We start from the raw sequence: 15,072 nt of genomic DNA, 5'->3' as shown, positions 1-15,072 counted from the left end.
GATCCTTGTTTAAGCTTGCACAAGATAATAATTTTAGTCATTAGTAATGTTTGTTGTCACCCCTATCCTGACTTCTTAGCACTACATTGGAGGAGTAAATAAAAAAAACCCTTGAATAAAGTCTTAGAGTAAAAATTTCTCCTGGATTTAGTGAGAAGAGATCACAAAACACCCAATTCAATGTTTTCCAAGTTGATAAAGTCCTTGGAACTTTGCCAAAATCAGTGTAATGGTGGATGCAATGATTGCAAATCTCAAGAATGTCGGTAATTTTCTAAGTTTGGGTATGTGTATTCTGAAGGCTTACCAAAGTTTTGATGCTGAGATTACAGGATAGAAGTGTTCTGTGGATTGCTAACATTTGGAGAGAAAAAAAGATTGCTTGAAATTGTAGTTCTAAAAAGAGCTCACATTTTACTTCGCTTACATATGAAAAACTATTTAAATGTTATTTGCCAGTTGAAAAGATATCTTACAGTTCCCCTTTAGCAATCATGGCACAGTAATTGAATGTTCCTTATAATATTCTGGACTTATACATTTGGGGAAGGTGGGGTAAAAACAGTCCACAGATAAAACCAGACATAACCATGTAATGATAGTTCTTAGTTCTTAGACTATACTGCAGATTCTTACATAAACTAGAATGTGCTAGCTTCCTTGAAGTATCACTTCTGGAAAATAAACGAGTATATTGCAGCCATGACTTAGTAAAATGTCCAGCCCATCATCACATTGTTTCTATTAATACTGTATATATAAAAATATACATAATATGACACCATCTACAATGTGATATTTTAAGTAAAAACCCATTTAGAAACTTGTGATTGAAAAAAAATGCAAGAACTAGATTCGAAACTGCACCACGTAAGAAGACATTTGGGCCATATTGCAAGCCTCAATAATGTAATGTTGAGGCTTTATAAGGAGTTGGTCAGACCACATTTGGAGTATTGTGAGCTGTTTTGGGCCCCATATCTAAGGAAGGATGTGGGGGCATTAAAGAGGGTCCAGAGCAGGTTTACAAGAATGATCCTGAGGATGAAAGGATTAATGTGTGAGGAGCATTTGATGGCTCTGGGCCTGTACTTGCTGGAGTATAGAAAGATGAGGGGAGGATCTCATTGAAACCTACCGAATATTGAAAGGCCTGGATAGAGTGGACGTGAAGAGGATGTTTCCAATCATGGGAAGTCTAGGACCAGAGGGCACAGCCTCTGACGAGAAGGGCGTCCCTTTAGAACTGAGATAAGGAGGAATTTCTTTAGCCAGAGGGTGCTGAATCTGTGGAATTCATTGCCACAGGCGGTTGTGGAGGCCAAGTCATTGGGTATATTTAAAGCGGAAGTTGATAGGTTCTTGATTAGTAAGGGTGTCAAAGATTATGGGGAGAAGGCAGGAGAATGGGGTTGAGAGGGAAAAATAAATCAGCCATGATTGAATGGCAGAGGAGACTCGATGGGCTGAATGGCCTAATTCTGCTCCTATGTCCTATGGTCTTATGGCCTCTCTATTTCTGACAAAGCCATTATTCCAGTAGATGGCAAAGGATGGTGCTTTTGAATTTCTATTCTATAATTAACTAACGTATTACTCAAAACATATCCTTTTTTGTTTGCTGCATTCATCTGTCCAGAGAATGATTACTGAGAACAGGAAGAATTTGAGAATCCTTGAGATGAATGCACTAGTGGGGTTGTGAGATGTGTGTCAGGCCTGGAAGTAACAACGGTCTGGTTGACAGTTCCAGCAGTAGTTCTGGTTCAGTTTCAGACAGTTGCCTTTGGAGAAGATTAGATTTATAAGCTGCATGTTGACCTTATGTTTTAACTAGGATGTATTCTTCTTAGGCTCAGTGTGGCAAAATTCCCACTTGTGTCAAGAACAGCCACATGGTTCTTATCCATAATTGGACGATCCAATTAAACTCCAAAAAATTGGTATCCCATAACTATTGGTGTCCTATATTTCTAAGGGTACTTACTAAAATTTTGGCTGAAAGATTGGCAGAGGCAACAGCCCTGAGTGTCCAACAAAAAGGATTTGTTGTGGTTACCCCCCAGATGTAATGAAAATATAGCTATTCTTAATAATTTAATGACTTTGCCAAAGCTTTTGAATCTATTGGCAATAAGCTAATTTTTAAAGCTTTGGGCAGGATGACAGTTGACAACAGCTTTGTTAATCTCGTCTCAGATTTATATACTAAGTTGTCTACTTTTATCGAAAATGGCAAGATCAGACTGGACCCATCCCAATCATGAGGGTGGATAGACAAGATAACCCACTTTCCCTCATTTTATTCAATATGGTCATGGATATTTTATGTTATTGAGGTAGGGATGGGTGCGGTTTTTATTTGGGGAATGATGATATTTATTGTACTGCCCTTGCCTTCACTGATACGTGGCCCTTGTGAGTAATTCTTGCAAGGGCATGTCAAAGAACCTCCAGGTCCTTGAATGGTTTTGTAAGAAAACAGGCCTTGAGGTCAATATCAATAAAAAGGTGGGTTTTTATTGGTTTCTAAGGATAAGAGTTTTATTTTTACTTCGGTCAATAACTCGTCTCTTAATGGTGGCAAGATTGAAATCATTGGATTTGGTCTTTCAAATATTAAGTGTGGGAATAACTTAAAGTAGGTCACTGAAAGCGAGTGAACACTTGATTTAAAGACTAAAGGAAGAGTCAAGAGTGGACGTCTCGACAAGAAAGTTATCATTGTGCTTGGGAAGGGGTGTATGAAGACAACTTGGAACGAGAGGCAGGAAGTGGGTTTGGTTCTCAGATGCGACACTGGGGAAGTCACCACAAAGTCTGCAGCAGTTCAAGAAGGTCACTCACCATGAGCCTCTTGGGGACATTTGGGGATGGGAAATAAATGTTGGCCTCCCTGAACTGCCCCACATCCCATAAATAAGTAAATATATAAATGAATAAACGTAGGAGTAGTGAGGTCTGACGATAAGACTCGCTATTGTTGCAGTTTGGGTACAGAATGGAACTTGTACAGGTGCGAAGATGAGGAGAAACAAGATCCTGTACATAAGCTGCATTTCTTTCTCTGCAAGAATTAATCTGTGACTGGGTTGTGATTGGGCTCCTGTTTGTGAGAAAATTAATGATCTTGAGTGGAAAGGGATTATGGAAGGGGAAAAGAGTATATGGAAAGGTTTAGAGTGATTATCTTCCAGGAAAGAGGGAGTTTGAAATTATTGCAACAGAGGGCAGATGAGGCATTCCACATTGCTCCTCTGCCAGCACCTATGATAGGTGCCATAGTAGACTTAGTGCAGTATGTTGGCATTTGGAGAAGAAAGTCATGAACCAGAGATGGTGCAGGAGGCGAGGTTGGTAGGAGATAGTTGGGGATGCTAAATGAAAATCATGGTGTGACTGACTGTATGGGAAATAGGTGAATGGTGACACCAAAATATGTACACGAGTAGTAACAGAGGGAAGCTACATTGGATAGAGTCATACAGCATGGAAACAGGCTCTCCGGCCCAACTCATCCAGACCAGCCATGGTGCCATCCGGATCTAGTCCCATTTGCCTGTATTTGGCCCACATCCCTCTAAACCTTTCCTATCCACGGACCTATCCAAATGTCTTTTAAACATTGTAATTGTTTTGACATCTACCGCTTCCCCCAGCAGCTCATTTCATATACACTCCACCCTCTGTGTGGAAAAACTTGCCCCTCAGGTCCCCTTTAAATCTGTGCCTTCTCTCCTTAAACCTATGCCTTCTAGTTTTAGACTCCCCCACCCTGGGATAAAGACTATGGCCATCCACCTTTTCTATGTCACTGATGATTTTATACACCTCTATAAAATGGTAAAAGAGAGCTGAGCTAACACAAGAAAATACTTGAAGGGCTGAGTAATAATCCCACTTGTTTGAGACCAAGCCAGCCTTGAGGATTGAGCACCAAGGTTGATGATGGTGCTCCTGTGGATGAACATCTGGTAGCTACAATGTGATGTCTTTCGCGGTCAATTACCATGTACCACCATCTTCTACAGGCTTATGAAGTCCTTGTTAGTTTTGAATCTTCTTTTACTTAAATCCTATTTACTGCTTAGCAGTGTCTTTTTGGGTTTCACAACAAATGCAGCTTTCAAGCTCAAATGAAAAGTGAAAACACCAATCTAATTGTAAGTTACTACAGTATTAGCTCCAAACTACAGCTAATAATGATTTCTTTCATAAGCCTTGGGTGTTGTCCAATTTTAAACTTCTACAAGCAGATTTTTCAGAAGGACGAGGATCATATTGATCAGAATGACTGAGTCGAGCACAGTAGAGGCAGTGAAGCATGCGTGCCCCACTGCTTCTGCAAAACTGCTTTGAGGTTACATAGTGAATGGAGCCTATTTGTTCTGTAATTGTACAGTCTAATATCTCTGGAAAAGTGGAAGCCATATCCCATTGTGATATCCTATTTAGTTGGCATTGAAATTTGTCCTCGGCTTAGAGTGCAAGGAAATTAAGAAAACAAAATAGTTTCATCAAGGGAACTTGCAAGTATTTAATCCATTCATTCATGTAGAGGCTGGAGAGCAACAACATTGTGACAAGGGCTATTTTTTCAGTACTTTAATTACTGAATACCAATTCAAGCTCAATGGGTAATTTCAGAACACTACCTGAAAACAAAGACTACTTCAAGGGGGCTTTCCTGTGAATTTGATGATTCGCAGAAACCTAAGAAAAAAAATGTATAAACCCTTTGGAAAATCAGCTCTGAGTTGTTCGGCCATAGGGAGATAAAAGGGAAAATGCTGGGAAAAAGTTCAGCAGGTTGAGCAATATCTATGGCAGGGGAAACTATTAACTTTTCTTCAGAATTGGGTAAGTTGCAGATATTGGGCCAAGTTTGTATAAGCCTGGAAAATGGACATGGGGATGACACACATCCTTTGCCCATTGTTTCCAATGCAGGCATCACACCAGCTTCTTGCTGCCTGCTAATTTGCATGATTACTGTATGTGGCAGTGCGCGTCTCAGCAGGGGCCTGTATTGTGAGTGGTCAGCACCACTTAAAAGTGGATTATGCATCTTAACAGATATGTACATGGTGGCTGCAGCAACAGTTTGCAGAGAGTCTGGAGTCCTTTGTGACTGGAAAGGACTCATGAGTAGCAATGGAGGCATGGCTTGAAAAAAGCATTAACACTATTGAATGTATTGACCAAACGACACAAAGAATGTAAAGAGTTTTGCACTGTGTTTTCTTTTCCTTTTGTACATATATCTTATTATCAAGTTTATTTTTGAAATTAAAATAAGATATTAAGACATCAAATAACATAGCAGAGAACAGGTCACAGTTTTTTGATGCACCACTGGAGGCCTGAATGGAGGAGAATGGGAGTTGTGCTACAACCATTAAAAGCCAGAAACGTGCCCAGACAAACTTCAAAGGCAGTGGGAGCAGCTAAGCTGTAGTAGTCAGCGCCGAGAATTAAACCCTGAGGATCTGCATGCTGTGTTTGTTGTGTCATGCTTTGGGAATGGAGTATCCCAGTAACTGCATGAGGAGCTTCAGACGTTAGCTAATGCATCATATCTCCATCACTCATCGGTTAGAACACAAACCCTGACACTTCTTTATTCATTTCATCTTCACATACTTAGTTCCACTGCAAGTTTACAGTTTGCACAAACTGCCAGTTAATCCACCTTGATAGGCACTTCAGCCAATCATATTGCTCAACACTAATTGATACTCTTTGTCTATTGCAGGGTCAGGCAACAGCAGCAAGTAACTTGCAGGAGTTGGCAGAGTTGCATGTCCTTTCATATACATTGACTCCAATGCTAGTTATTATTGGCTTGGCTGTTACCCAAGGACAGGGATGCAGTCCAAAGCTAGGTGCACAAGTTCTTCTTCTAAGGTCCCCACCTGCAGAATCCTGTGCTAGCCATTCTCCAATCCTTGGGATGGCACTGCATAAAAGCAGAAGGCAGCTGGAGGATGGGCACTGAGGGGATGCACAAGGATAATTAATTGATGTGGGAAGTTTAGACTTACAAGTTTGGTTTAAAAATATTTATTTTGATTTTAGCTGGAAAACAGATGTCTAGGTTTCCTCTTCCCTTCTTCCTCTTTTTAATTCCTCTCCCTCATTCTGCCCCTTCTCTGCTTCCAGAATAGATGTCAAGGGCTATGTTCTTGTGATAATAAAGGATATTGATTGGATCATCATGAAGATTGGCACTTGCTATGTCTAATACTGTATTGGTGCTCTTAACTGGTCCGGATGCATTGTTGAAGTGCACCAATAATCTTTCATGTCATTTTTATACTGTTGATATGTGCACGTTCCCCATGTGTATGGGTTGCACCTCAGAGTATTAGCCGTATCGTTAACTCAACACTTTTTGCCTATTGTCATCTTTTGTAATGGTTTAAGGCATCTTTATTGTTTCCAGGATACCAGACATTTATCTTTATGATATGTTGCCTATGCCCCAATTGGATGTGTTCTAACTAAGAAGGACACATCAGAATTGACTTGCATATACCTTTTATGTTGACAGTAGTGGTATGCACAAAGGGGCTGCCTGCAGTCATTGCAACGTGTATCAATTAGTGTTGTGCAGAGTGATTGCCTGGTGCTGACTAGCAGGAGAAACCAAATTACAGAGACCTTACCCACCACTCCCAGTTGTTTAACTGTGTTCATGGTTACACTGTTGATTTATTTCTTCTGCTGTTTCTATGATTGTACAAGAGTACAGTGCATTCTGCAATTATATAATGTTACTAAAGTCTATTGGATACAGTGTGGCAGGGTCAGAATCATAGAAACAGCAGAAGAAATAAATCAACAATAACCATGACCTCTAAATGCAGCAATGGACGGTAACCTGAGAAATATTGCAGATATCTCCAGCTACAACCTGAAAGGGATACAGTGCGTGAAAGTTAACACCAATTGTCAACTTGACAGCTACAACCATAGTGATTTTCAGATTACTCTGAAGTTGAGGATGTGGCTGGAGCAAGTCATGGCTGAATTCATTAGGGACATTCAGACTGAGCAAACATCTTCATGCAATTATGTGACACAGAGATTCAGGCAGATAAATTACTGCATCAACACACTGAGTGGATATAGTATACAGCTTATTGCTCTCTTCCAGCAGTTGGTCCTGCTCTGAATAAGTATGGCATTGTCTTCCAGACATGTTATATTCCAAGGGAAGTACTTGTCACTGTACCCTTACCTTGAGAGTAATCAGTCTGTGCAGAAATCTTGAAACCAGTCTGACCCTGCCCCACTATATCCAATAGACTTGAGTAACATTATATAATTGCAGAGTGCACTGTACTCTTGTACAATCATAGAAACAGAAGAAGAAATAAATCACCAGTAACCAGGTTCTTTTCAAATCAGCATGTTCTTTCAGGAGTCCAAGAATGAGTTGAAAACAACTTGATGCTTCACAAAGTTTTATTGGAAAAGTTTAAAACAAAGAAACAGTTACAGAGCACAGGGCACTAGCATTACTACTAGGAGATGAGCTGAGACAAAAGGAACAAAATATGAGCTGGTAGTGGGGGGAAGAGCAAGAGAGTGATTAATAAAAAACAACACCTTTTATACCTGAGATAAGAGTTACTTAGCTAACAATAGTCCAATCAAAAATCTTTTAGATACCTGTGGCAAAACCAACCAATAAGAAAACACGTATTCACCTGATGGATGAACCAATAAGCTAGGAAGCAGCCATTCCTTGTGCAGCCACTTGAGGTGTATTAAACACTGTGCATGTTTTAAAAAAACTACTTAAAACAGTCGAATCCAACACCATGAACACAGTTAAACAACTGGGGGTGGTGGGTGAGAAGTACCCATTCTTGCTACTGAATGCCTGTTCAGCTGTGTGGTTAAAAGAATGAAAAAGAAAGAAAGTGCATTGAGCTCTAAGATGGCAGTGTTAGTATCAAGTCAACCTTGCCCACTGATTGACCTTATAATCGGCATGCACTGCATATTTTTGGCAGGCATTAACTTTGCACATACTGATACTCACCAATATAATGTTTAATTCCACTTGCACTAAAAATTATATGCACGTGAATTTAGAATAATTTGTAAATTATACAGCTGAACTTTGAGTCTGTATGTTTTTATGTGATGACTTTGGTGTTCTCCCAATACACTTTATTCCAGAGATATACTTTCAATGATAAAATACTATCTGATGCATAGGTTTCAATGTAAATAATTTTTTTAGCCACTTTTTTGAGATGACTATAATCATTTATGGCTGTAACTCTGTTGTTAATTCATTTTGTTCCAATTTGTAGTCAATCAATTTAATTTGCAAATTCTTTTTTGCAGTTTAGCAAATTACATCATAGAAGTATCATAGCTGAAACCTTGTTATTCATTGGCTCAATCCAAAAATCCCTGAGCCAGTACTCTAATTATATCCTATTCAATAGCACTAAGCATCTGTGGTAAAAAGGCACCTCTACCTTAGAAAGTATTGAGAAAAGGCCAGGCTTGTTCCCAAATAAGGGGAAGTAGTTGCACAATTCACCCCAGGCTGCTGTCACATCTACCTATCTCTCAAAGACTTTATGAATTAATTATTTGGTCTTATGACTGCCAAAAATGAATCACGAAGGAAGAATCCAAAAATGTAATGGTATGGGTAAATGTAATGGGTAATCTTGTAATAGGTAAATTAAAAGTGATATAAATGAATTGCTGCAAACAATTCTTAATTTACAATTCAAATTGAATTAACACATTTTACTCAACTTCTACATTTAGGTCTAAAAGCAGGCGATGAAGTATTAGAGATAAATAAAATGAAAGCAAGAGATCTGGTTGTGTCTGACCTGAAGACTATCTTGTCTGCACCTTCACTTTCCCTCACTGTACGGACTTGTGGTCAGCCAGAAGGTGGGCAAATATGCCTCTCACCTCTGCGAAAGACGGGAACAACAGATGAGTTGGATGATACTGGAATTGTTTCCAGCCATCAAGGTAGGATTCACTACTGCTATTTTAAATAAAAATCAATATTCATATGATTGAACTCTGATCCTTTGAGAAAGTAACAGTGCAGAGTATTTTAACCTGATATGCCCTTCAGAAAACAGTAGGGCTTGTATTTAGCTGTCTCTTTTACACTCCATCTGGTTATTTAAATCAAAAGCAAATCAAAATTGGTTGACAAATGTTTCAAATGGCTGTTTTCTGCCAGGTTATACATTCCAATTTTATTATTTACTTGCCTTCTAAGGATGGTGCTTTATTTCTATTATTTTATGATTTAATTTTTTAAAATTTCTTCACAATGTCTTGGCTGTGCTACCGTTTGTCATGATGGTGAGTAACAGTGTAGAAATCTTTACAACCTCAAACTTTGAAGTGTATCAAAACGAGTAAGCAAAAAGAGTTTCCCTTTCTTCAGAAGTTTACTTTGCATGCCTTTTATTTTTGATCATTAATTTGATAATTTGTAAATAAATGGAATATATGGTGCAGAAGTTTGATGATCTAAACCATGGAGAAAGTTAGAAATAATTCCATCTAAATGATCATTGGGATTTGGAATTTTCTGCATATTCTTGAGGCAGCTTTAAGTACTTAGATCTGGTGTTGCTTCAAAGAGAGCACTGTTGAACAGGCAACAAACAAGAAAGTGAGATTGGATTAGGTGACTTGCGTGTGGTAAACCACAAACACAAAGTGGATGCATTAGCCGGGTAATTTCTGAACTCTGACCAGGTGAGAGTGATTGAGATTTGCAGAGATGTCAAAATCCGTTTATAAATGCTGATCAAGGGGCCATATCTGGCACAAGGGTTGTAGTTGTTGCTGGCTCATCACCTCAATCTGAGGACAACACCAAATAATTCCTTAAGACTACCTTTAGTTGATTAATGATAAGATTAGAGTAAGTCTGTTGCCTGATGATTGCACAGTGTACAATGCATAGTGTTCAGTGGCATTCACAGTAATTGAAATAATGCAGCATTCTATGATTGTATGGCCAGCCCTTAGACGGATTAATATGCCCTGTAACCCTTGTGATACACAAGCTCCAGGCAATGATGACCTCCAATTCGAGAGAATCTATCCATCTCCTATGGCTCCACTGAAACCAAAGCTTAACAGTGTGGGATTGTGATTATTGCATTTGAATTTCGAATGTACTGCCTCCATTTCAATCATCTTCACCAGCATTCCTTCTTTCTGCTTTAAACCTTTTGGGAGGATAATGCAGCACAAGAACAGATGAACTGTTAAATCAAAGCTCCTTTGTGTACCAGATTATAAATTCAGCTGTGGGATCTGTCACAGGCCCAAGAGGACTAGCCAAAATGTTATAATAGCATCAACCAAACACTCTCCTCCTTCCAGCTTCTGTGATGCACAAAAGATTTACAACAGATGATGGATTGATGTAAAAGTTAGCAGCACCAATCAAGTTAGCATTGCAGGGGATTGATGATAGGATTGCTGGAGGCAAGTGCATACTACTTTCAGTTTTCAGCTCTTATCCTGGAATCAGTGATCAGCATTGAATTACATGTTAAACTGACTCTTTTGGATCTGATAGGATTTGATGCAGTGAAGCTTTAAGCTACAGATCTTGAAAGATGAGCTGTACTAAGACTGATTTTTCTGGCAGGAACAGAACAATGGATTTGAGCAAAGATAAGAAATGCTAGCAGCCTGTCTGCTGCTTCTCTGCTATTCTTAAAAACTCTCACTGACATTAAAGATTTACTGTACTAAGATAATTTTTAGTTTAATAAGTAGGCATGCTATTTTGAGTTAAATAGGCAAGCTAACTGCTGAAATGACTAGCAAATGCATATGCAGTATAGTCCTAAACATAGAATAAAAAACAGCATTTTGTAAAATGGCATTTCGTGAATCAGCTGAGCCTCCTTTATACTTCTTCCCTGCGCTGAGATTGGTTTTCTTATCATTGGATACTTTCATTTCAAGACCTGATCATACTTTTTTTTAAAAAAGCTGCAGACTTAGCAGTATTCTAAACAAGATTTGTATGAATATTGACCAAGAAAGAGGAGAGGAAAAAAAACAAAAAAACATAAAATGATGATAAGAAGGGAGATTAAAAAAAGCATTGATATATTTACTGGAATTAAATGCATGGTTGATAGATTGATATTTGTAGCAGCAAGTGTTGATGGAAATTCTGCAGGATACAGCTAGACCTGGACCTGCAGTATTGTTATTGAATGAGAGGAAGGGGTTGGTTTCAGCCTCTCATCCCATTTCACCTTCTCATTGGGTGCCACATGTAAAACCTAATACTTTGACCTGTCCCAGAGCCACACTGACAATAGAGAGGCTGGGAGCCAAATCATAAATCCTTAGGAAGATGGGAGATCTAAACTGAAGCTTCTAACTATGCACCTGGCCCCACCCACACCTTTTTCAGCACCTCACATCAACAAAGTTTGATCCTATTATAGGCTTTCTGGATATTATCCTGAAGTTTATTGTTGTAGTGGCCTAGAAGGCAGAGCTCAATCATATTGCTGTTATCAAATTTACTGCCCATTATTTGGTGCAAGTCCCAGCAAGTAGGGTAGGCTTCCGCTTGTAGATCTCCCAAGTCCGTAATGTGTGTAGCTGTATTCTTATGGGTTTTGCACATGTGTGGTACATGGAGAAGAAAGGTAACTTAAAGTTTCCTTAACTGCTTTTGTGATTGCATTGCTAAATTATCATTTGTCCCCAACTAGTAATTCAATTCCAAATAGAACCATCTCTCTTTGTCTTTATTCAATAATCTAGTTAACTTTCATGAGTCTGTTAGAGGTACAGAAAAGCCAGTAAGCAAAGAAAAATAAATGGAAAAACACTGTAGATGAATCAGAGCTCACAATCAGCAGTTGACATAAATTGCAACACACCCCATGTTTCCTGTAGGGACTAATAGTTATCACTTTTAAAAAAATAATTAAAGGGGGTTTACTGCAATGATCTTTACCAGCTGTTAGCACTCTTTTTAAAAAATTACAGGGAACTTGGAAAAGTGATCTCTACCAGCTGTTGTTGATGTCCTTTCAGACTCCCACAATTGTGAAATGTGAACAAAATAGCACATATAAAGTTTACAGCTTTAATGGATTTTGTCACAGTAATCCTGTTACACTAAACCTGGCCTATTATAAGTTGACAAAAGCTTTGCATCAATGTTTGAGCTGATCTGTGAACACTGGGCAGTATCGGTAGCACGAGGCTAGTTCCAACAAACGGTATGAGTCGTTATGTGAAAATATTTCTGTTCATTCAAACTTCTGAAGTTCTCAATTTACTCCCAAAAGTTAACTAAAAATGTGTTGTGTGCAGCATAAGAATGATGCAAATGCTACTTTATAAAACTTAATTTAAAGTTTAAATTATGTTACTGTAAGTTGTTGCTCTCATGAAATATTTACTTTTTTTTGGACAGAAATATTGAACAACCACACTAAACCTAGCTATGATAAAGAGGGACTCCCTGCTTTACTTGAGACTGGTGAAGCATGTAAGGTAAGTCTGTTACATTGCATACAGTTAGATTATCACAACTGTAGTGTAGGATACTGACTATCTTGCAACCCATTGAATAAATTTTGAGGAATTTGATTTAAGAACCATTCCTTTATTAAAATGTTAATCTTTTTGTTGTAATAAGCAACGTCTTAGACTCCAAGGTAAATCTTCATTCCTACACTCTGCAGATGATGCTGTGTTTTCTGTCTGTTGGCTCTAGTCCTGGAAAAATAGTATCGTGGGATATAGACGGTATGAGGTTTCGTGGAAGCTATAATTTTTTTGACTCTGCATTCCAGTAATATAAACAAACCACCACTACCTCAGAACTACTTGGTTTAAGTGTAACAGAATTGTTCTGAATACTTGAGTAAAAGGAGTTAAGTAGCTGCAGACCCCAGTTTCATCTGCACACTGTGTCCACAGTCTTGATCCTGATCCCAGCTGCACACCCAGGCCACAGTCCGAACCCTGGCTCTGGCTGCACACCCCACTTTCTCCAGACTCCTGGCTCGCATTCCAGACTAATAAGTGACCCAGGTCCCTAACCATAGGGACTTCCAAACAATCAGATACTGGATTATAGGAGTTTCACTCTACTGTAAACCAATCAGTTTTGAAGAGTTTTAAGAATAAGTTCCCCTTCCTCTATGACTTATAGCATAGGGAACTTTATCTTGGATTTGTTTGTTGCACCTGATCTGGAAGATGGATGTTGTTATACTAATGTAATAGATTTATCTCAAAAAGTTATTGCATTATGTGTGATTTATCTAAGATTAAGAGGTTTGTGCACCCAGCACAATGACACTGAATCAGGAAGTTGTGTGTTTAGAAACTACTCTGGAGGATTGAACATGGAATCTAGGCTCCACTTTAATACAGTGCTGAATGAGTGCTGTGCTGCAGTGTTAGTGATACCATCTTTCAACCTGATGAGAATCTTTGTCTTGCTCAGATGGGTATATATTGTTCAATGCCATTATAAGAGACATTCTCCCTGGTGTCCCATCTTTTAACCAGTATAACAAAAATGATTTTTTTACATCAGGGATCTTTCTGAGTGTGCTTTGATTGCTGCATTCGTCTACAGCAATACTGAAGTAACTTATTGGCTTAGAAATATCTCAGTATTTCAAGGGTATGAAAGATACTCGTCAAATACATGTTCTTTCTTTGAAGGCATTTACTGACTGAACTGGTATTGTTAAAGGAAGAATACCTTAATTAATTTCCTGTTACAAAAATATTTAGAGCTTACAAAAAAAATCTTCATTTTTTAAGAACATAATGGAGATAAAGTAATTGACCTACTAGAGCTTATTCCTCTTGAAATCTAATTCAGCTAGCCTGCATTTTAAATGCCACAATTTATTTTTGAACAAGGAAAGTCCAGTGATGCTGGAAGAGCAAGTATAATCTCAGGAACTTGGTACTTAGATGTCTTTTAAAGTGAAATAGGTTAACTTTCTAATTTTTTGTTCAGAATATAAAAACATAGGCGCAGAAGAGGGCCATTTGGTCCTTCCACCCTGCTCTCCATTAAACAAGGTATTCGCTTCTTTTTCCACATCTGGACTTTTACCTCCCAAACTCCCAAAACATTTATACTTGTTCTCTTCTTCTTCTCCATCCATGAGAGAACACTGAGAGAAGTCCGAGAAGATAGTGGAGGCTACGAGGGGTGGTATGGTGGTGCAGCAGTTCACGCGGCTGCTTCATCGCTCCAGGTGTGGAGTTTGCTTGTTCTCCATGTGATTATGTGGATTTCTGCTGGCTGCTTCAATTTCTACCCATATCCCAAAGATTTGACGGTAGCTTGATTGGCCCCGTAAGAAAAAGAGTCAAAGTTCAGTTAATACGCATATTGGAGAGAATAAGTTGCAGGGCCACAGGGAGAATGGAAGGGAGTGGGATTGCTCTGCTGTGAGCTGGCAGTGACTTTATGGGCTGAATAGCCACCTTCTGTGCTATATACCAATCAAGCATCCTTAAATATAAATGCCTGGTCAGGTAACTGTAGTGATGTAATTTCTGTCTTCCCTCAGCCTAACTTTAGCTGACTAACACAGAATTATTTCTTCTTTATAAAGGGAGTTATGTTGAAGCCGTAAAAAAAATACCAGTTAGGCCATGTGGATTACTGAGTGCTGTTCTGGATACCACACTTTAGAAGGTGCAGAAATCATTCACTAGATTGGTTCCAGGGATGAGGGATTTTAATTACACTGGTAGAAGGGAGAACAACATTTGTTGCAGAAAACATTGAGAGGAGATTTGAGTGAAGTGTTCAAAATCATGAAAGATCCCGAAAAGGTAAATAATGAGAAACTGTTCCTGAGATTATACTTGCTCTTCCAGCACCACTGGGCATTCCTTGTTCAAAAATAAATTGTGGCATTTAAAATGCAGGCTGGAGTGGACTGCAGGAAACTCTTCCCTGTTTCAGAGGTAGATGAAGCTCGAGGATATAGATTTAGGGTAAGGGGGTAAGAGATTTAGAAGGGATCTGTG

At 38.8% G+C, this 15,072-nt stretch overlaps 1 protein-coding gene across 7 annotated transcripts in view; it reads left to right on the top strand.

Annotated features, from left to right (window-relative positions):
- The window catches only part of LOC127569772 (rho guanine nucleotide exchange factor TIAM1-like), a 205,774-nt gene that overhangs the window by 122,052 nt on the left and 68,650 nt on the right, over positions 1 to 15,072 (top strand). For 6 of the 7 annotated variants that reach the window (XM_052014647.1, XM_052014644.1, XM_052014645.1 and 3 more), the window contains 2 exons: positions 8,803 to 9,018; positions 12,476 to 12,555. In XM_052014647.1, coding sequence (XP_051870607.1) covers positions 8,803 to 9,018; positions 12,476 to 12,555 — 296 coding nt within the window. Of the gene's footprint in view, positions 1 to 8,802; positions 9,019 to 12,475; positions 12,556 to 15,072 lie in introns of those variants that run through there. The other variant, XM_052014653.1, reaches the window with a different exon arrangement.

Source organism: Pristis pectinata, chromosome 4 (genome assembly GCF_009764475.1).
Source record: "Pristis pectinata isolate sPriPec2 chromosome 4, sPriPec2.1.pri, whole genome shotgun sequence".
Taxonomy (NCBI): domain Eukaryota; kingdom Metazoa; phylum Chordata; class Chondrichthyes; order Rhinopristiformes; family Pristidae; genus Pristis; species Pristis pectinata.
Note: the sequence above shows the minus strand (reverse complement) of the source record. Positions and strands in the feature narration are given on the sequence as shown.